This window comes from Protobothrops mucrosquamatus, unplaced genomic scaffold (assembly GCF_001527695.2).
Source record: "Protobothrops mucrosquamatus isolate PMUCROS unplaced genomic scaffold, P.Mucros_1.0 scaffold367, whole genome shotgun sequence".
Classification (NCBI taxonomy): Eukaryota; Metazoa; Chordata; class Lepidosauria; order Squamata; family Viperidae; genus Protobothrops; species Protobothrops mucrosquamatus.
Window position 1 is genome coordinate 547,935 of NW_015386701.1, and position 23,906 is coordinate 571,840.

At 38.5% G+C, this 23,906-nt stretch overlaps 1 protein-coding gene across 1 annotated transcript in view; it reads right to left on the reverse strand.

The window, feature by feature from the left end:
* GRID2 (glutamate ionotropic receptor delta type subunit 2) overlaps positions 1-23,906 on the reverse strand; it is a gene marked incomplete at both ends in the record, with an annotated part of 216,921 nt that overhangs the window by 141,075 nt on the left and 51,940 nt on the right. The window contains 1 exon segment of the mRNA XM_015815692.1: positions 8,445-8,583. Coding sequence (XP_015671178.1) covers positions 8,445-8,583 — 139 coding nt within the window.

A 23,906-nucleotide genomic window follows, 5' to 3' on the forward strand; every position in this document is an offset into this window, starting at 1 on the left:
TTCCAGCTAAGACTACTTAGGACACGAAGTCATTTAGATAACCAGATGCCAAGTCATATATATTTCACTTGGAAACATGTTGGCAACCAGCAAACCACCTAAAGCAGTTGTACAACATGGCATCCAGCTGCCTTCTGCACTATGAAGTTTTCAACTGAATTGAGACTGTAGACTGAATTACAAGACATGTCTGTCTGTCTGTCTGTCTGTCTGTCTGTCTGTCTGTCTGTCTGTCTGTCTGTCTGTCTGTCTGTCTGTCTGTCTGTCTGTCTGTCTGTCTGTCTGTCTGTCTGTCTGTCTGTCTATCTATCTATCTATCTATCTATCTATCTATCTATCTATCTATCTATCTATCTATCTATCTATCTATCTATCTATCTATCTATCTATCTATCTNGCAATAGACGCTTCATCTCTCTTGTTTCCCAATTGGTGCATATGGGAAAGGGGGCGGTATTAGCTGAAAGTATTAGCTGGGGTTGTGGCTCTGTGGGGGTTGTAGCTGGGGTTGTGGCTCTGGAACTTTTTCCTGTCTAGGGCAGAGAACCGATTGTTAAATTATTTGAATCCCACCACTGAGTATACTTCTATAGAATCCTATAAATCCTGTAGAAAAATAGAATTTCATTCCAATCCAGCAACAGATGAGACACTCATTCCCTGCCCTAGTGGTGTTATATATCATTTTAAGATTCCTGAAGGAAGTACATAAGATAATCATAAAAACTGACCTGTTAGGCTAAGCTGTGCCCAATAGCACCTCCTTATCTGTCTCTTGAGACTCACAGGCAGGACATGGTTTTACAGTCATTGAACAGTCAATGCTATCATTTATAGCCAGGAGATCAGCTGCACTGTTTCTAAACATGTACGTTTAGATTAATATACATTTAGCATAATACCCTTTCCCTCAATTAGGGGTGGGGAGGGTGGGACAGTATGCAGTTTATAACCTATTGGGTGCTCAGTAATTTTATTTAACTTTTTATTATTTATTTATCGACACCTTTTTTTTTTTACTACCTCAGTCCTTGGACTCCAAGCAGTTTATAGATAGTAAAACAACAATGAGGTAAAAAATTACCTTTAGAAATGTCAATACCAAATTAGTGATGATTAATATAAAATAAGAAAAATATACAAATAGGCATATGGATGCAGGCAGTTGTGACTCCAGGATCTGTCTCCAAAGGCCTTCCAGAAAGTCAAGTGTTTACTAGCTTGGAAAGACTATGATATAGGGGAATATTCTTGTCTTAGGAGGCAAACTATTTCTTAGAAGCAGAGTTGATATTGAGAATGCTCACCATACACTCCCCTCTTGGTAGACTGGGACCTTTGGTAAGCATTTTCCAGCTGAGACTACTTAGGACACACAGTCATTTAGACACCCAGGCGCCAAGTCATATATATTTCACTTGGAAACATGTTGGCAACCAGCAGACCACCTAAAGCAGTTTTACAACATGGTATCGAGCTGCCTTCTGCACCATGAAGTTTTCAACTGAATTGAGACTGTAGACTGAATTACAAGACATGTTAATGTCTGTCTATCTATCTATCTATCTATCCATCTATCTATCTATCTATCTATCTATCTATCTATCTATCTATCTATCTATCTATCTATCTATCTATCTATCTATCTATCTATCTATCTATCTATCTATCTATCTATCTATCTATCTATCTATCTATCTATCTATCTATCTATCTATCTATCTATCATTTGGAAGGATTGCAATAAAGGCAGTGGTTTACTTGACAGGAATCCACAGGTTTCTGCTGCCCTTATCAAGCAGTGGGATGGATTTTTCAAGAATTTAGGACAATGTATTTCAGTTTACATTCTGTTTCATTCTAAATTGACCTGTCAATCAATCACTGAAACAATTATGTCCAGAAAATGAACCTGATATCTAGGCCAATGGTAATGGATGGGCAGCTTTTGCTCTTTTTTAGAGAACTGCCTTTTAAAAAGCACCACCCAAATCAACTTAATGGCCAATTTGCTAAAGGCAAGAAGGAACTGCTAGAGAAAAATAATAGCCTAATAAAAACTACACTAGATTAGAACATCCCTTTGGATTTGGTTTATTTGTACATAAGCATTGTGGACACAATAATTTGTTTAAAACCAGAATTGATGGTATCCAAAGCTTTCCACAACTTCTCAAAAATCTAGATAAACCGTGTATATCTGTCCTCAGAAAAGGAAGAATGTTTCCCCCCCAAAAAAAAACCTGTATAAAAGCTGATAAAAGATGCTGTAAAAATGTAAACTATTCAAGTTTAATTTCAGGTTGCCACTTATTCTTTTAATCAGCTTTTGCATCTCTTGAGAGTGATCTTTTCAACATCAGATCACATATAGAGCTTTCTATAATTGCAAGTGTATTTGCAGGGCACCTAATGATAATGGAATTGGAGACAGCTATTCTTCAGTCTATGGTTTATATGAGGATATCTTGCCAATTTGACTCCATTGCTTCCAGAATTCATCATGGCCACAACATTCATCAAGGTAAGATCTAACATAGTAACTTGCCTACATTTATTGCTGTTAATACAATTAATAACAGATGCTAGGGAACACCACTGAGTTATGGTGATGTGAACATACTTCTTCATCTTAAAACTCCAGGAATTGTTCTTTCATAGATTAAAAAGCAAACCGAAACTATGATAGAGATGAGTTTTTCTTCCTCCACCAGTGTAACAGCAAATAAATAGAAAACAGAATAAAAAAAGCAGAACGTAAATGCATGGGATTCACTACAGAATTATGCCACACAAAGAAATCAACACCAGTCATGACAAGGAGCCACAGAGAAATATAAAACATATATTATCTAGTGCAGGAAGTTCCTGGTATTAAAGAGAACTGCTCCCAGCCTGGGATAAGTTATCAATGCAATTTTCACTTCAATCAAAAATTTTGGCCCTTGAATTCCAAAATATTCAATATACCAGCATAAATATGTTAGAATGTACTAGAAACCTGTAAGCTGCCTTAGTTATGAAGTGTTGCACAGATAGCAGACAGAATAGGATTGAAACATCATGCAAAAAAGAACAAAATTCCCAGTAAAATATATGCCATGCATTGAGTATGACTAACCCCAACCAACTACTGTCTAGAGTTGCCAGGTGTCCACTATTTGAGTGGACAGTCCACTTTTTTCACATTATGTTCACTATTTGTTTTCACAAAATAGTGGACATTTTTTTTAATTCAAAAGCTTTATGATGAAATGGTACGTAATCTAAAGCTGTACAGTCTACTTTTTTTACTACTTAACCCCCCCCCCCCGCTTGTCCGCTATTTTTTGGAAGGAGACCTGGCAACCCTACTACTGTCAGGAAGCCACTTCTACATTGTACTCTAAAGCATTTCAGTTTCTATGACTTTAAAAAAGCCCAGCAGGGTCATATGGACCTCAGGGGAACACAAGACAAGTGCAGCTAGCAAGAAGGCAAGTCTCCTCGGTCCTGCAAGATGACACTGATTTAGAGCTGGGACTAGCAGGACATCATATGATCCCAATCAGAAATAGCAGGATGAATACAGTTCAGTAGGTAACCAGATCCCAAGCCATGATGAGCTATATACAGGAGATAACTGTTAAAACCATAAACTCTGGAAGCCTAATGGTAACCAGTTCAGTTGGTAACCAGTTCAGCCCACCAACCAGTGGTGTTACATGGACAAAATAAGAAGTGTTCATAACTAGTTCCTGCCTTCTGGATCACTTGTAGATTTCTAATGATCTTCAAAGGTAGAATCTTCAAAGCATGTAGAATGCTTTGTAATTGTCCAAACGAGAGAAGGTCATGGCACAAGTCACTGTGAGAAGGCGTTTCAGTTCAGAAAGAGATATAACCACCATACAAGGTGAATGCCTGCTGGTTACAGCTGACACCTGACTGTTAGTTCTTGCCAGTAATAGAGCAATGGAAAGCTAACAGGAAAGAAATGGGACTTAAGCATGAGTAGCATTGTATTTATTATGGCACCATTGATTATGAGGTACTAAGAGATCTAGTGGGATACAGATTTGGCTAGAGACTGATATTTGTAGAAGACTAAATCCTGTTTATTCTTCTAAATGTGGGTTTTTCTGATGTAGCATAGTTTTATTTTCAAAATTGTACTCTAAAATTATAATAAGGGATAAAGAGTTCCTTGAGCCATCTCCTTGCTGACTACATGAACCATGTAGGCTTTGTTCTTTTTTCTTTTTGGCAACAATATAGAGATGGTTTATCACTGCCTTCTTCGATGATTTTATTTTGAATCTTCCAGTCTAGACTGGAACATCTAGTAGTCTTCCAATCAAGTATTACTTAGGTTTTGTCTTAGCTTTTCCGTTATCAACCAATAATGATAGATACTGCAATTGCTGTAATGCCATGCCCACAAATCCAAATAATCATAGTGAAACCAAACTCTTTCTCATCCTTTGCTGAAGGCCATCCAGCTGCCTTCACGGTTGTAAGTATAAGTCATATAAGTATTTGGAAACCATGCATATAGCTGCTGTAGATTGAATTATGCTGCTGATCATGATTTTCTGTTTTCTAAATCTAAATTATGAACATTTTGCATAATTTTTTATATTTGTACATTGGTTTTTAATTGGATAGTTTTTACATGTGGCCCTGAGTCACTTAGATGGGTCAAGCAGCCAAATTAAATTAATAATAATGATAATGACCAGCATTAAGAAGGGTGGACTAGGTTACAGTAATGATGGGAAAGACCTAAGAGACCAGGTTAGGGATAGATCATCACAGAAAAACCTTATCTATGTAGTTGCCAAGACTCAACACTGACTTGGTGGCACACATTATATCTCTCTCCTTTCCTCTCCTCTCCTCTCCTCTCCTCTCCTCTCCTCTCCTCTCCTCTCCTCTCCTCTCCTCTCCTCTCCTCTCCTCTCCTCTCCTCTCCCCTCTTATCCACTGCCCTCCCCTCCTCTCCTCTCCTCTCCTCTCCCCTCTCCTCCTCTCCTTTCCTCTCCTCTCCTCCTCTCCCCTCCCCCTCCCTTCCCTTCCTCTCTTTTTCTCTTTCTTAAAAAAGAGCATACAACTGGCAGGGGACAACTTTCTCCACAAGAGTAAATATTATTTTAGCCTCATTATTTAATGAATTACGTTTTGGATCTATCTTCTAAGATCATGAGAGACAGGATGCCAGGTTGGAATGAGGATAAGGAGGATGATAAATAAATATTTGTATGTGCTGTGCAAAAAGGACCGTTTTGAATATTCCAAGTTCCTGTGATCTTGATAGGTTAGTTTTTGTCCAGTCCTTCCAAGGAAGGGAATGTAAAGGGAATAACTTCTAACATGGCTTAAATCTGTGGTATTGCAATGTCTTAAGGAACAGCTGGAATCTTAATGTAATAGGGGGTCGAATGTCTCAGCTCCATTTGATTTATTTCCATTTGCTTGTTTCATCTTTTAGGGATGTTGCTTAAGCAACCGTGATCCGAGCCTTGCAATTGAAATGGCTCATAAGATTGGGATGCTCAGTGTTAGAAACTCAGGAGCATTTCATTTTAATAAGAGCACAACAAAACAAGAATGAAAACATACAAACCAATTTAGCTCCTGACAATTTGTAATTGCACAACATAGTTCTCATCAGATTGCAAAGGCATTGTTTCACATAGATTAAAACAATTCACCCCAAAAGAAAGAGTGCATTAAAGTTTATGTATTACAACTGCATATGGAAATCAACAACATGCCTGCGGAATGAACAAGTTTGTTTTATAACAGGGAAACTGTCTGTACAGAGACAATTAGTCATCAAATAATGAGGATGAACATCTAATTGCTTATTCTAAAGCACATTTATTTATGATGCTAGTTCATATAAAGCTTAGTCTAAACAATTTTCTACTCCCTTTTTCTATAGTTATATAGAATTGATTCTAATACAAATTGAAAAGACAATGCACAAAAAAGAAATACTTTCTGCCTCCTCTGAAAGTAATAATTGTGCTTGCTGAGTGGCTTACAAATTTGGATGAATCAATTAACAATAAAAAGAACAATTCAGTCTCCTTTTGGAGTAAATAATAAATTTATTGGAATTCAGTTTCAGTAGACAGAGCCAAAGATCACATTGTAAATAGCCATTGACTAAATGTTCAAAAGCTTTCCTGAAATGTTCAGTCTAATGAGAACTGTGGCACAAGAAAACAGAATGCATTTGTTTATGGAGTTTTGCACTCATGTCAGAAGCACCGAGGATGCTTTTGGATTGAAAGAATTAGCTGGTGACATCACTGTTGCCTGGGGAATGCCAAGTTGGGGGCTTTTTTCAAGTCCCCAGCAGGAGCTGGAGCTCGCCCCATCCCAGGGCAGCACTTGGGTCTCTAACGTGGGCTTGCTAACCTCCAACCCAGGATCCTAACCATGAAAGCCACCATGTTTGGGGAGTTGAAGGGAGAGGAATCTTAATTTTATAGGAAGACGGAGTATGGTTATACCTAGAACAGTATTTCTCAATCTTAGCAACTTTAAGAAATGTGGACTTCAACTCCCAGAATTCCCCGGCCAACCCTGGTGGCTAGGGAATTCTGAGAGTTGATATCCACACCTCTTAAAGTTGCCAGTGCTGGGAAATGCTGATTAGACCATCTTGAATTGTTATATTTTCTCTTGCTTGCAGGTTTGCCAAGATCTGCAAAGATCAATAATAAAGATGCAGGAGATACTTTTCATAAAAAAGACATGATAGAGAAAATGCCTAGATATGCTTTCTACATAGGGAATAACTGCAATTTTAGGGAACATGTAATTCCTCTCCTGTCTCCTGGCAGAGACCTTGACAGTCCTTTAGGCAGTGGCTTCAGGATAAATGGAGCTCCCTAAGGAGAAGAGGATAATTTTCTCCCACACAGACAGTAAAACAGTGGTAAAAAGTAGTAAAACTGTGAGAGCCAGAAAACATTTCACTGCTCAGCAGATAAGGTGAGACCACCAGCCATTCTGAGAGTCTCTGTTTTCCTTTTCCTCTGTTATTAAAATGGGCCTGAAGAAGTTAAAAAAATGAAAAAAAACCAAACAAACCAAAAAACCAAGAAGGATTCTAGTATTGTCAATCAACATTACTACTGTAATCACTGTTAATCTATCACCATGTCTCAAGGCACTATTTAGAACCTCTCTTGAAATGCTCTACCTGAGAACATACTCTAATGCTACAGCAGATTAATTTTGGAACTATTGAAATTTCCTGACAGTTAGAATAATTAATCAATAGAATAACTTGCCTCCAGAAGTTGTAAGTGTCATGGTTCTGATGTTAAGACGAACAAAATCAGAACCCCGAGGCTAGAGATTTCTTCAAAGAACATGTTTATTGGTTACAAAACATCAGCATGGTCAAAAGTGAAACCAACTCTGAAATTCCCTCCAAAGAGTTACACTATTACAACCTCAAACTTCCCACCCCAGAGCTATGCAATCAGCCACGTTCCCCAATAGAATAATTTGGTGGGCTTTCTAACTAAACGCCCAACCCACAAAGCTAACTGATAGAATGACCTTGGTTCCCACGGGAGCCAGAATTGTTTAGACTAGCAAAAAGACTCCGCACCCCCTCCCTTTCTTGAGGCAACCTAGAATGAGCAAGATGGCTTCAGCCAGGTTCATTGTAGAGTTGACAGTAGGTGCTCCAACACTGGAGGTTTTTAAGAAGGAATTGGACAGCCATTTGTCTGAAATGGTAGAGGGTTTCCTACTTGAACAGGGCGATGGACTAGAAGACTTCCAACCCTGTTATTCTGTTATTCTATTATTTTGAAATGATGGGTGCAGGCAGCCACCAGCCAGACTTACTGGCCAGACTTATTTGTGTGTGTGTGTGTGTTTCACTATGGTTAGTCTTATTTTAAAAAGTATGGGAATGGAAACGAAAGGCAAGGGAGATGGAATGTTTCCTGTAAGGCAGTTCAAATGACTACAAGTTTATTGCATGCTAACACTCTCTATAACAGCAGTTCCCAACCTTTTCTATACCCCTAGAATGCTTCTGATATATTCTCGCACCCCTTACAAAAGTTTGAAATAATGTCAACAAATTATGTATATACACTATAATTTTGAAAACCTAAGTTTTTGCATCCCCTGGAATATCGTCTTGCACACCCGGTTGGGAACCCCTGCTCTATAAGAATTTGAAATACTAGAGGTCAAAGCAAGTTGGTGGTATAAGAGTCAACGGAATTCAAGATGGGGTGGACCTAATCTCTTGTGGGCATGAAGGGACTCAAGGCTGATGACATGCTTGAACCCTCCCTTGGGCTCAGCCTGGTCATCTCCTACATCTATACTGACTAGCCCTCTAGTTGGGTAGGCTTGGAATATGGCCAAAGAGGTTTTCCAACTCCTGGTTGCCTCTTACTCCCAAACTTGTGCAAACTTACTGGATGGAGTTCTCAATGCGGGTGATGGTGAGAAAAGCCGCTAGATTTGCAGTATAAGATGAGATGACGATCAAGGCAAACAGCCACCAGGCACCCATCATCATTCGAGTTGCCAGCGTGGTATAGGGAACTTCTCCTCCTGTTGAACAAGAAGGGTAGAGTGATCAGATTTTCATTGCAGAAGAAAATCTCTTTATTCTTAAGAACATGCTCATATAAAACAGCATCAATGATATTGGAGTTCCAGGTTGGAGTCCACAATTAACATCTATAGATGAAAAACATCAAAAGAATAAAAGACACTATTACATGATACCTAGAAATCTTAAATAGATTTCTGCTATATATCAAGAAACCTGGCTCAATATCTAACATAAAGAGCATTACTACAGAAGTATTTCTATTACTTTGCAATTTTTTTGCTATTGATTTTAATTAAACTCTCTGGAAATGCAGATATTTTTCAAAAAGTGATCTGGTATCAACACATCTATATATAAACACACCATATGATTGTTTTAGACAAAAGCATAGTTTCTAAATGCAATAATGCAATAATGCACACACACACACAACACACACACACACACACACACAGACAGACATTGGAGGGAGAAAAGAGAAAGAGGGAGGTATTAATTTATATTCAGCCATTAAGATCCAAGGTTTTTTTTCCCTCTGGTTAAGTTAATTGATAAAATAAAATCAATTGAAAAGTCCAATCAATTATTAAGCAAAGCAGTCATTCAAATAATACCTTTATAAAATTTTAATATCTGGATATAAATACATACATTTGCATTTTAACCCTCCCTCCCTCTCTGTTTCCTGTTATGGTAGGTTTGTTCACTCAGTGAACATGAATAATTTGGTTGATAAATATAGAGACAGAAAAATAGCTTATTTTAATAGTCTGGGTTTTGAGAACACAGCAAAAGTACCAAAAGAATAGATGGATGTGCCAGAATGATGAAGGAATACATTTCATTAACCCATTCTGCAATTACAATATATATTTTAACTTAGAGAAAAATTATTAAATTTTCAGACATTAATATAAAAGCCATTCTGAAAGTCAGAAAAGTATCAGTGTGATGGGCATGAATCTGAAATCTGTGAACAAAAAAGACATGATACTGCAAAAAAACTTTTTTCAGTTTTCTTTCCTCTCTATCTCAGTTGTATCTGAATCCATTATTCACTTACTTTGCTGGTTATAAACCTAGACACAGAACAAATATTGACAATAAACTGCATTAAATACCCATCTACCCACCAAAATACTTTACAGTTTCTCCTCTCTTACTTTGAAATTGTATCTAGTATAGTTAACTTCTTTCCCATTTAATACAACACAGGGCTAAAGAAAATGGTCAGGGCAAGAGGCCTCCTAAATAAATAAAATGACATTAATCATATATGGTTCCCACCAATACGTGCTATTTCATGTATAACACAGGCAGCAATTGCCTGTAGGATATGTGCCTGGATATGTATGTGAACCAAAGAGGTTTCAACTTACATTATCCTGACTTCAGTTTTATTATTTTATTTTTCTGGTGACGGCAGTGCAGGGGACAAACCGCAGTATTTTGAATTTAATTCCCAATACATATCCATTTTTTTTCTTTTTAATGACTCTGTAATCCCTTGCATTGGAATGGAGTCAGGGCAATTGAATAGAGCTCATCGTTTACTGGCTGGATGCTCTTCCTGATGCCTACATGGAGTTTGCAGCAGATATTTTCTCTTGCGCCCAGAGAGAGAAATATCTGCCGTTACCTAGGATTGAGCCCACAGCCTCCTGATTGTAAGACGAGAGCTCTACCTGTAGGCAACCATGTGGCTCCCCAATACATATCCAATATTCACTCATAGAAGTCTGGAAGCTGGAAGCATTGCTAACTATGAAAGGATGTGTCTATGAAATAATAATAATAATAATAATAATAATAATAATAATAATAATAATAATAATAATAATAATAATAATAAAGTTGGAAGGGACCTTGGAGGTCATCTAGTCCAACCCCCTGCTCAGGCAGGAACCCTATACCATTTTAGACCAATGGCTGTCCAGTCTCTTCTTAAAAACTTCCAGTGTTGGAGCATTCAGCACTTCTGGAGGCAGGTTGTTCCACTGGTTAATTGTTCTAACTGTCAGGAAGTTTCTCCTTAGTTCTAGGTTGCTTCTCTCCTTGATTAGTTTCCATCCATTGCTTCTTGTCCTGTCTTCAGGCGCTTTGGAGAATAGCTTGACTACCTCTTCTTTGTGGCAGCCCCTAAGATATTGGAACATTGCTATCATGTCCCTCCCTCTTCCATCTCTTCATTAAACTAGACATACCCAATTCCAGCAACCGTTCCTTATATGTTTATTTATTTATTTATTTATTTATTTATTTTCACTAACTTCTATGCCGCCCTTCTCCCCACGGGACTCAGGGCGGCTCACAGCATGTTAAAAAACAACACAAAAAAACATTTCCCCTATAAAACCAATTAAAACCAAATATATTAATGGCTGTGTCATTATTAAAATGTTTAAAAATTTTCCCTATTTAAAATTCACCCTAGGTCAGTCCCGCTTGTTGAAAAAGCCATGTCTTGAGGGCGCGGCGGAAGGTTGTTTTAGCCCCCAGTCCCCTAATCATATTTGTTGCTCTTCTCTGTACTCTTTCTAGAGTCTCAGCATCTTTTTTACATCGTGGTGACGAAAACTGGATGCAGTATTCTAAGTGTGGCCTTACCAAGGCATTGTAAAGTGGTATTAACACTTCACGTGATCTTGATTCTATCCCTCTGTTAATGCAGCCTAGCACTGTGTTGGCTTTTTTGGCAGCTGCAGCACACTGCTGGCTCATATTTAAATGATTGTCCACTAGGACTCCGAGGTCCCTCTCACGGTTACTATTATTGAGCAAGGTACCCCCTGTACTATACCTGTACATTTGGTTTTTCTTGCCTAAATGTAGAACCTTACTTTTTTCACCATTAAATTTTATTTTGTTTGATAGCACCCAGTGTTCAAGTCTGTCCAGATCCTTCTGTATCCTAAGCCTGTCTTCTGGAGTGTTAGCTATTCCTGCCAGATTGGTGTCGTCTGCAAATTTGATGAGTTCCCCATCTATCCCCTCATCCAAATCGTTGATGAAGATGTTGAAGAGCACTGGGCCCAGAACAGAGACCTGGGGCACTTCCCTTCATGTAGATGCGGTTCCAGGATTCTTTGTCTCCGTCAATGCTAAATCAGTTATTTTATTATGACGATCCCATTAAGCACAGTCTTTACCACTTTCTTGATTATAACCATTTGATTACTAGGTGTATATTAAGAAAGAATTGCCTAATAAATTTTTTAATAAAGGCTGCTATGTCCACCCTATTCTCCTGCAAATGCTGAGTTAATGATAAATGTCTTTGATGCATGTAAGTTTTGCCTTTAAAAACAAAACACACTATTAAATAAGATTTAGGATCAAAATTACTATCTTACGTATTTCAAATTTCTACCTATTTCTGAAAATGTATTATTGCAGAAAAAAAAATAGAATCTTGATTCTATCTGGAAAGTTTAATTTGATATTAAGACTTCAGGAAGATGAAATGTCTAACATCTGGAAAGTTAATATCAGAGTTGAACATTTTAAAAAAATAGAGTATTTTTATCTCACCTTCTTTTTGGGTGACTTTTTTTAAAAAAATCTTTCAATCAAAAAGCATTTGAACTGTATTTTTTAGGTAGAGATATAGAATAAGCCCAATAGACCTGATTGCTCCTTTCACCATCCAGTGTCGATCTCCATAATTTGCTGTGAATTTAATTGAAAGGAGTAGACTGGTAAAAGGGAAACCTGTAATTTCTCCAGTTATTTCTTGACGAAAAACTAAAAGCTGTTCCCTACCTTCTTGATATGAGATGAATGGTCCGGAGAAATAAAAGAACCAAAAGTCAATGTTTGGCTTTTTTTAAATTACTTTACTTTACTTTACTTTTATTGGACTTATATGCCGCCCTTCTCCCCACAGGACTCAGGGCGGCTCACAGCATTTTAAAACAGTATAAAACATTATCCCCGATAAAAACCAATTAAAAACAAATATTAGTCGCTGTGTCTTATTAAAATCATTAAAATTGTCCCTATTTAAAATTCACCCTAGGCCAGACCCGCTTGCTGAAAAAGCCATGTCTTGAGGGCGCGGCGGAAAGCTAGGAGATCCGGAATCGTCCGGATCTCGGGGGGTAGTTCGTTCCAGAGGGCAGGGGCACCCACAGAGAAGGCCCTCCCCCTGGGGGTCGCCAGCCGACACTGCTTGGCCGACGGCACCCTGAGGAGGCCCGCTCTGTGGGAGCGTACCGGTCTGTGGGAGGGAATCTGTGGCAGAAGGCGGTCTCGGAGATATCCAGGTCCGATGCCATGGAGCGCTTTAAAGGTGGTAACTAACACCTTAAAGCGTACCCGGAAGGCCACTGGTAACCAGTGCAGCTCGCGCAGCAGCGGTGTTACGTGGGAGCGACGCGTCCCTCCCAACACCACAATCCACAAACGAAGCTCTCAAATAAAAATTTGGAGAGGAATAGAAAATAAGGGCTGGAGCCAAGAATTGGATCTTGCTGGACTGCCATTCTGTCAGAGAAATTGTGTGCAATACAATGATTTTCAGTTTACTAACCCCTTGGGGGGGATGATGTCATGGATCTATCTTTTTTCAAAAGACTTAAGAGCTGTGGGGTCCCTGGTGCTCTCTGAGCTTGGTGGTTTTCTTACAGATGTTTTATTACCTAACTAATTAACACTACCACTGCTAAAATGGTAATGAAATGTCTCCAAGAAAACCATTAAGCTCAGAGAGCACCAGGGACCCCACAGTTCAACCCTTTTCTATAAGGACTTAATAACCATCTATCGTTCCAAGAACTGTGAGATCAATTCTTCAAGAACGGAAACAGGTAATCATTTTTAGACCGAGAGGAGTGCTGCACTTGTAAACATCTTTTAAAAACCCTCTGATAGCTCAGTAGATGATATCATGAGGCTATCATAGTAGGCAAAATTAAAAACTGAAGGCCCTTTTTGGTTTCTGAAAGGATGAATAGAGTTTTTAAATAGATCTAAAGCTATGTTTCTCGTCTTCAGTACTTTCCCAAAAAAACCCACAACACAATGAACTGGAGATGTGGTAGTAACATAATATGCAGCATTGGGAGCAGGCAGCTTGGCAGCCTGGCTGGGGGGGGGGGGACAACCAGACCCCACGAGCAGTGGGCCTGTGTGCACAGATGCACAGCTCCACTCACAATGCTCATTAGGGCTGCGAGCATTGATGTTCCACGCTAGTGGGGCTATATGTGTATGCCAGCCCACTATTCATACGGCCCGTTTGCAAATAGGCCATCACCCGGTAATGGGGACTCCTGGAGTAGAGTTCTCGTACTTTCATCTTATTTTTGGGAGGCCCCTCTTTTCTTTTCCATTAGGAGCAATTCTAAAACTTTCTGCATTAGAATCCTAGACTGCAAGAAAAACTCTCAGACCAATAAGAATACACATCCACTTCAGGCTTCCATCTGAATATATGCAGATAGGGCACAGAACTGTATGTTCAGCCCTGTTCCTATCCATTTTAAGGGCCTCTGCTGAACTGTTACACAAAACTAAAAATTCAAAGACATAATATACCTATGTACATGTGCATGAACCCTAAAACAACATGTACTGAGTATCTTATATATAAAGAACTTCCTTCAGAAAGAGGGTTTTTGTTTAAGCAAAAACATTCTACCTTTTGATCATTCAGCAGAACAGGATGATTCTTGTATGTATATGTGATGTACATACATTTATATGATGGAGTTCAATCATTATTAAAAATTAGAATGTTTCGGCATAGTAGCTATTTTCATCTATGAGACATAAGAACAGAGACAGGCTATGGATAAACCACAATTTCATTTCATGTTTAATGGAACAATGGATACTGCTTACATTTTTAAATTCAAACTATCGCTGATCATTTTGTAGTTATATTTTATATTGGTTTTATAATTTCATATTGTTCTTTCCAATCCACCTTGATAGCAGGGCTTTGACTTATTTATTAATCACTAAATTGGTCTGCCAGGAACCTTGAACTACACACTGTATAAGTTTATATGTAATATAAATTATATAATATAATTACATTACATATTACTTACCTTATAATATAATGTAAGTAATATGTAATTTAATAAAGGATTTTATGTATATTTATGAGAAACACACATGCAGATATCTGGAATCTTTTTTTTTAGTAAGTTTGTGGGGTGTCTTCTATTTAACATTCACATGAAGTTCCTGAGTGAGGTGATCCAATAGTTTGGGGTGATATTTCAATATCTCCACCCCAAACTGTCTGAAGGATGCTCTGGAAGTGTCATCTCAGTTCCTGGAGGCTGTGTGATAGGAACAACAAACTTCAGCTCAACCCAAGCAAAACAGAGTGGCTTTGAGACTTCAGATGTCCTGTGTCTGGGGACCTTCCATCTCTGGTTATTGGATGGGATAATACTGCCACAGACGGGGTCGGTGTACAAAGTGGAAGGCTTCCTGGACTCCTGGCTCCTGCCTGAAGAGCATTTGGAAGTCATAGCTAGGACGGACTTTGCATAGCTTTGTGTTGTGCATTAGTTGCAACCATTTGGGAGGCTCTTCTCACAGGCCCTCATGGACTACTGCAATGCAACTCTACATGGGGCTGCCCTTCAGAAGCTTCAGTGCTGAAAAATGGCATGGCATGGGCTATTAATGGTCCTGGTTAATTGACTCTGCTGCTCCATGAGCTGCATTGAGCACTAGTTTGGTTCTGGGTATAACTCAAGATACTGATAGTCACCTTTAAAGCCTCACATGACTCAGGGATGGACTATTTATCAGACTGTTACATCCTGGTTGATTCTACTGGTTCCATCCAATCTGGAAGGAAAAGTTGTTGTAAATGCCATTGGCAAAGGAATGTGACCTAGTAGCATCGTGAAGAAGAGATCTTTTTATCATGGCACCTGCTCCCTGAACATCATCCCTCCTGAGATTAGGTTGTCCACTACACTGTAAGACTTTGAATACTTGGTTCTGTGCCCATGTCTAGGGTCCAGATGTGTGACATGGTCTTTTCCTTAGCTACTTGAGAGCGTGTTATGATTCTCTAACTACTGTATGTTTTATTTTATTATGGGTATATCTGTATTTGTTTTAATGTTATCAGCTGTCCAGAGCCATGTAGTTGAGAAGAATGGATGAATGGATGAATGGATGGATGAATATTATAACTGAGCTCCAGCTGAGAGATTTAACATCTTCCATAGTGGTGAGGCAACATGCCAGTAATGCTGAAAATACTTTGAAATAACAATGGAAAAGCAGGGAGGAAAATTCAATGTACAAGTGAACAAGAAGGAAGAAAATATGAAGGTAGATTTAGCCTTCTTTAAAAACCAAGATGTTTGTGTTTAAAAAAGGGGGAAATAGAAAGCTGTAACAGCAAAATGTAGCACAGAAAATATATAGGAATGTGAAATGTTCATAACAAAATGCTTTCGTGAAAAAAATATGTAGAATTTATATATTTCACTACCTATGCAATTGTTTTATTGGTGTTCCAAAAAATACTAACTCTATCATATTGAAACAACCAATAGAGCAAGAACAAAATAAAATGACATTTTTCGTAAAGTTGTAATATAGGTTTTTAATATACTCTGTTCTTATTTTGAAACATTTTAAAAGCCAAAAATTAAAAAGTAATATTAGCTAAGATTAGGCACACAAATCAAATAGAGGAAAAGATTTCATAAAGAATTTTTCATTCTACAGCATACTGTTTATTTTAGATAGTAAGAATATCCAGAAATAATACCAGGGTCAAAATTCACAAACTGAGCACATTTTATCTAGATACATTTCTTAAGTAAAACCTTGAAATCTCAAAAGGGGAAGGAAAGAAGGAAGGAAGGAAGGAATGAAGGAAAGAAGGAAAAGGAAGAAAGAAGAAAAAGAAACAGAAAGAAAAAAAGAAAGACAAACAGACAGAAAGAAAGATCAAGCAATTGGATTGGAAAGCACCTGTTTAGGCTAACATCAATCAAAGCACAATTGTATCAGGCAGCATGTGTGTCTCAAGCTTCCAGCTATTGGCCATTTAAGGCAAAAGTGGTCTCCAACCATTTCTATTGTTCCATCAGCATCCCGAGTTTAACATGCTATAATTAATGTATACAGTGGCAACATTTTGGGTTGGAGTGCTTCCTTAGGGTTGGGTGGGTGGGAGATGGTGATTTTTAAATGGTTTTAAGGTTAGGAATGATAGAGCCCTACTTTTAAAACTTCCCCTTATCCCAAAATATAGCCAATGGATATGTTATTGTTTTAAAATGAATCACCAATCTTCTCTTATTTGCTCCATTTTATCTATACAGCAGGCCTCTTCATTTTAAGTACAATAGCTTTCTGTACTTGTTTTAATTCTGAGCTGTTCAAGCAAGTTTTGGATGAATACTCTGCTCTCCAGCACCTCTTCAACATTCCTAACCTTTTAAAATCTACTGCAGCCTTCCCACCTGCTGATTTTCAGAGTTGTAATTATAACACCCAAAAGTCTTAAGTAGGAAAATTGTCTGTCATGCTAGCTACAGTACTGAAAACTGTCAACCCGACCTATTTGGTTGATAATATACCAAGACTGGTATACTATTTACTACATGTTTCAGATACCGCTATTTCCTATAAAAAATCATAGTTTCTGTGTTTATCTAACCAGGAACAACTTGGAGAAAATGTGTTATTTGGATATTTTATCTTGACTTTTAATAGTATTTTTCTTTTAATAGTTAATGCCCCATCACCACCAAAAATATTACAACTCTTATCAACCTGCTCAAGTTCATTTCTAGCTACTATTTGCAGAAGAATAACAAGAGCACCAATTATTTCAGTTAGACAAGCTCCACTACAATATATTTATAGGTTGCAGTTCTTAAAAAGAAAAGTTTTCTCTCATTAGTTGATCTCTGTGTCTCCTAAAAGAAAGACATATAATGAGTCTCAAAAGCTGACATTTTGTGTGGCATTGAGATGAAGATCAGCAAAATGGAAAATAAGAGAAAGTAGAAATTCATGACTTGTTTTTATCGTCTGCAACAATGAATGTTGCATTCTGTACGTTTCTGATTTGAAACTTATTATGCATTCAAGGGCTTTTTCTACTTCAATTCTGATATAAACTGCTTTATATGCAGAACACTTTATGGATCACTAAATCTGTAACTATATTGCCATACCTACACACAGACATATAGATGGAGATACAAACACTCCCTCCCCATTTCTACATACTAATAGTTTTGGTTCTGATTTTGTCCTATACAGTAAGTTATACACAGCATTTTTCCAACATGAGTCTGTCCAGAGAAGACTTATTTTTTTTATCTCAACAATGTCAGAGAAATTACATGTGGGAATATGAACAACGCAAGGGAGAGGAACAAGGGAGATGAAGAGGGAGGAGAAGAGCAACTGCGAGAGGGAGGGAAATCCCCTTTTGGATCTCCTAGCCAAATAATAATAAAACACCCCCCCCCGGTCGTCTTCTTATCAGTGTTTTTATTCATGTAGACCATTGTATTGGTATGGAAAATGATTTTAATTACTGGGTGTGCTTATTTTTTGTTCTTTGCTTATTTTAAATGGATTCATAACTGTATGACAACATTAATGTTGTATTTTATTTAAAACTAGCTGTACCCGGCCACGCATTGCTGTGGCTCAGTCTGGTTAAATGGAAAAGAAAGAAAAGAGAAAGCGCACGTTTGTAATATGTTTAATTTCACAATGCTTGTGGGTATGCTTTTACATCCAACAGATGGTGCTGTTTTTCAAAAAAGCATGTTTTTACCTGTCACAGGTGTGACAACTATATAATAGTAGGATATAAAAACACGCGCGTATTCAAATGCAACATTGTGTCAAAATTTCAAAGCAATCGGTGAAGAACTTTCGGAGATTTAAGATTTTGAACAAACGAACATTTACATTTTTATTTATATATAGATGTTATTGCTATTAGCCACCTGGAACATTAATTCTAGTTGAAGGGTAAAAAAGGAATGTAATCAATAAATACAGATTTTAAAAAAATGGATCTGTCCCCATAGACAAACATTATATTTTTGAACAGTTGATCTAGGAACAAGGTTATAAATAAAGCAATTAGCTCTAGATTTTATGTTTACCAAAACTTATTTATATGATAAAACTACACTGTACATTTGCAAACATCAGGAGCTACACTCAAGTCGGATGAGCATCAAAGCTACTTAAATCAGGCACTGAGTTTTGGAAAAGAGTTTCTGGATCAAAAGACTCCTCCACTTTCTTGGACTTTTTTTTTTTTTTTTTAAAAGTGGGCAAGATGCTTGGACTGGAAAACTGGAAAAAGTCCTGTTCAGTTGAGGATGCATGGCAAGACTATCCATAGAAGAAGTTGTGAAACTCTGTAGAATATGATTTCTGCAATAATACACTGCTCTGGGTCACATAACCAAAAGAAGATGGAAGGGGGGTTAGAATGGAAAGATCAGGCGCATTCCAATTCTCCTTGCCATAGGGATGCATTGTTGTTCAATCACTAAGTAGCTTCCGACTCCCCATGACCCATGGAAGAATAAATTGCCAGGTTCCCCTATCCTCCCCTGTCTTTTGGAGTTTGCCCAAATTCACATTCATTGCATTGATGACAGTATCTAAGCATCTCATCCTCTGTCATCCCCTTCTCCTTGTGCCTTCAACCTTTTCCAACATCAGTGTCTTTTCCAATGAGTCCTCTTTTCTCATTAGGTGGCCAAAGTATTTGAGCTTCAGCTTCAATATCTGTCCTTCCAAAGAACAGTCAGGGTTAATTTCCAAAGGATTCTCAAGAGTCTTCTCAAACACCACAATTCAAAAGCAAGGGATGCATTAGGCATCCCCAGCTGAATGTTGTTTTCCCCACATCTCTCAGCTGGATCTAGACCACCTTAATTTATCTTCTTCCCCCATGCCAAATTTGGTCCCAGTTTGATCCAGTTCCGCCAATGAACAGGGAGACAGATAGCTAAAAGACCAATCACATCATCTTTTTCTTTCTTTGGGTTGGAAAGAATAAATATCAAAAGAAGAGCCAATGCTGAAATCTAAAACAATTCCAGATTGCACAGGTTAACCTGTGCAACATGGAGTGCATGTAGATGGGTAACAGAAAAGATCTTATAAAGACAACCTGTTATAAAAGCTTTTGCAAGCAATCTCTAGCTCAGTAAAAATGTTTGTAGCTTTTTTGGTAACTAAGGCTGGTTAAGCCTGAACGGTGCGCAATCTGTTTTGCAATATATGGGGTCTGTAATTTTACTTGGAAGCTTTACTTATGCTATGCTGTGCTATTTGCAGCATTTGATATGTGCCCACTTCTGCCTGATGTTCACAATTCCTACCTACAATATTTGTACTGTAGGTACAAATGTTTAAATCAGATCTAACTGAAAAGCTCCAAAGGAAAGTATGCCACTTATAGCGTTATGTTTTGTAATTCTGCAACATCCAGAAGACTTCTGGTTCTCCACCTCACTGTAAAGTGATTTAAACCAGGGGTCTTCAAACTTGGCCCTTTAATGACTTGTGGACTTCAACTCCCAGAATTCCTCATCCAGGCATGCCTGGCTGAGGAATTCTGGGAATGAAGTCCACAAGTCATAAAAGCGCCAAGTTTGAAGACCCCTGATTTAAACAATATCTAAAAGGAGAATCACTGACCATTAGGACATAAGAAGAAATTGCTTCTGGGCTCCCCCCCCAAAAATCAAACTTTTCCAAAACCTACTCCATCTAGACATATTTTTTTTCTCAAAGACACTACCTATTGAACACTTGAAGTATGGTTTGATATTTTGCTAAATTATCTCTGTCCAATATCTCTATGGACAGATGTAAATGAGGTGCAGGCTAACCTGAAGAGCATATATGTAAGGAGAAATTTTCTGTCAGTGAGACAAATTAATCAGTGGAACAGCTTGCCTCCAGAAGCTGTGGGTACTCCATCCCTGGAGGTTTTAAAGAAGAGATTGAACAGCCACTTGCCTAGAATAGTATAGGGTTTCCTGCTTGAACAGGGGGTTGGACTAGAAGATCTCCAAGATCCCTTCCAAGTCTGTTATTCTGTATTCTGTATTTTGTTGTAAATATTTTTCTCTCAATTTCTTTCCTAGTCCATTTTTTCCCCATCTGATAGAAAATAAACTTTTTTTTTTTACAGAGAGAAGGTCACCATGATGTAAAAAAGATGCTGAAACTCTAGAAAGAGTACAGAGAAGAGCAACAAAGATGATTAGGGGACTGGAGGCTAAAGCATATAAGGAAAGGCTGCTGGAATTGGGTATGTCTAGTTTAATGAAGAGAAGGACGAGGGGGGACATGATAGCAGTGTTCCAATATCTCAAGGGCTGCCACAAAGAAGAGGGAGTCAAGCTATTCTCCAAGGCGCCTGAAGGCAGGACAAGAAGCAACGGATGGAAACTAATCAAGGAGAGAAGCAACCTAGAACTAAGGAGAAACTTCCTGACAGTTAGAATAATTAACCAGTGGAACAATCTGCCTCCAGAAGCAGTGAATGCTCCAACACTGGAAGTTTTTAAGAAGAAACTGGACAGCCATTTGTCCGAAATGGTGTAGGGTTTCCTGCCTGAGCAGGGGGTTGGACTAGATGACCTCCAAGATCCTTTCCAACTTTATTATTATTATTATTATTATTATTATTATTATTATTATTATTATTAACAATCATTAAAGGGAAGAATTATAAGGATGCTGAGTTTTGTTTATAAAAACTTCACCTTTATTTCTCTGGCAATGTGCAACATATTTGGCTTCTCATACTTCAGTTTCATGGCAGGGAAGACACCACGAAGGCATTCATCCATGGCCTTTTTTCGAATTAGAAAGGTAAATGGTCAGGGAGGCTATATGACAGTACAGACATGATATACGCTAGTAAATGATAGCAACGCTTTCTACCGCCTTGCAAAATAAAGTAAACCATGAGGAAATTTCCAGTAAATGGAATGAAATACACCTTGATGATGAGTTTGGTAGATAAAAGGCTCTTTGGCAGAAAAAGAACGCTTAAGAGAAAACTGGAAACTTCAGTACAGTATTCAGATTAAAGGGCACAGAATAAATCTCTCTCAACTTTTGCTTTAGAGATTCTCAATTGTTTTTGTAGTTTCTTCAACAGCATTTGCTCCTAATGTTAGTCCTGGTAATTCTGTGATCTACCTGAGTAGTCTCCACAATCATAGGCTCTTTTCATCCAAGCTGGCGTGAGAAAGGCCTGAATAAACTTGCGAGCAATATGTCTCCAAAAGTTATGTTCATACCTGACTGTAGAGTCACCTAAACTTTGCTTTCATTTAATATTCTAGTGCAGGTCTTTCTTGGTCAAACAAATAACAGATGAAGAAACACTTGTTCCCACATGTCCCCTGCTGAATTATATATATATAACCCCTGCTGAAGGATTGCCATTCTATTGTAATGCTCTTAATCCTATCCCTGTAGCTGGGACAAATGTATAGTGTTGCAAGATACCCTGAGGAGACCAATTGCGAAGTTCTTCACAGAGGTAGAAGGTGGTAAAATAATATATAGGTTTCTCACTTTTCCCCTTGTGGAGGACTTTGCAACGAGGGCCCATGCTATTCCTTAAGTAGATATATTGTCTTCCCAATGCACAATAACTTTTCTACCTTGCCAGAAGTTAGAGGGCTAAATAATTACTTTGTTAGCTGTCAGAAAAAAATCCTGTTTAAGGTTTCTACTACAATTAATTCCATACCCAGCAAACTGAATCCTTTGGGGGTGAAAGAAGGCAAGTAAATGTGTCACAGAATAATGTTGCAGGATCCAATCTGAGTTGGTCATTGAGATAAAAAAGTTTATTCTTCCAAGCTTTCGGGCTGATGTTGAAGCCCATCCTCAGGGAACTTTTCTCTCTCCAGAATATATGCACTGGGCTGTTCTGTCTGTTGTATTTATAAGGTTGCTAGTTGTGTTTAGTTTTTAGTTGTTAATTAGGGTGTTGATGGCTGGTTATAGTTGTTACTTGTTGTGCTGCCATATCCTTGTCTGAATTTCTTTGGCTTCACCATAATGTCATTCATTTCCCAAAGGTTAAGTTTTAGATTGTGAATTCCTAGGTATCTCTTTTTTCTTTTCTAATGTCAGTATATGAAAAGGTTTTCTTTTCTCTCATTTTTTTTAAAACCAGAGACTTGTGCTCAGTGCATATTTAAAAATGAGTGTAATTTTAAATTTTAGGGTGGGAAAAATACATTAGTTTGGATTGTTCTTTTTGCTTGTGCATTTAACTTTCTTTAATCCACTCAGTTAAATGGGAATTATACCTGTGAATGTTGGCAGTCATGTAATCTTGACAAGTCTATATGTTCAATTTTTTAAATAACATATTCTGATGCTAATTCAAAATGATGGGGTTACATGAATGAGTTTATAAAAAAAATGATCACGATGTGGGAAAGACAATTTCTTTAATTATATCCAGAACAATCCTGCTGCTGCATCTCCGCTTTCTTCCACCTGCTGCTGCTTGAATGGGGAGGTTGACAAGGATTTGTGCCAGCCAGCCAGTGAGGCAAGAAGTAGTTCAGGTAGGATGGCTGGCTGGCTGGGGAGAGGGGGGATCATGGCCGCTTAGGTGGCTGCCACCGCCAGTGGCTTGGGTTTTGAAGTGCCCCATAGGCACTGAAACACTTTTTATCCAAACGGAGACCTGACAGAGACTGCAAGCTCCATATGCCTGCAATCGGGTCCTTGAGAAGCAGAGTTTTCTGCTCCATTTCAAAGCGCGCATTGGCAGCCATGTGGAGCTTGCAGTCTGTCAGGTCTCCATTTGGATAAAAAGGGCTTCAGCATCTATGGGGCATTTGTAAATGAAGATAATACTTCATTTCCAAACGCTTCATAGATGCTCAAACTGTTTTTACCCAGACGGAGACCTGACAGAGTCTGGAAGCTCCACATGGCTGTCAGTGAGGCGCTTGAGAAAGGGAGCATTTGTTGTGGCTCCGTCCGGTGGGTCCCTCTCATCAGAGGAGGAAGGCTCTGAACATGAAGGAGAGGAGATGGCCAGGCCCCCCTCTCCAGGACCTTCCCCTCTGGTGCGGCCTTCGGTGCCTTCTGACGGAGAGGAGTTTGGCCAGGAGCCCGGTGTTTCTGGGATTGGCCAGGAGCCTGGTGCTTCTGGGATTGGCCAGGAGCCCGGTGCTTCTGGGATTGGCCAGGAGCCAGGTGCTTCTGGGATCAGCCAGGATCCAGGTGTATCGGACTCCGAAGAGGATACGTCTTGGCTGGATCCACGCCAGCGTCGGAAGGACAAACA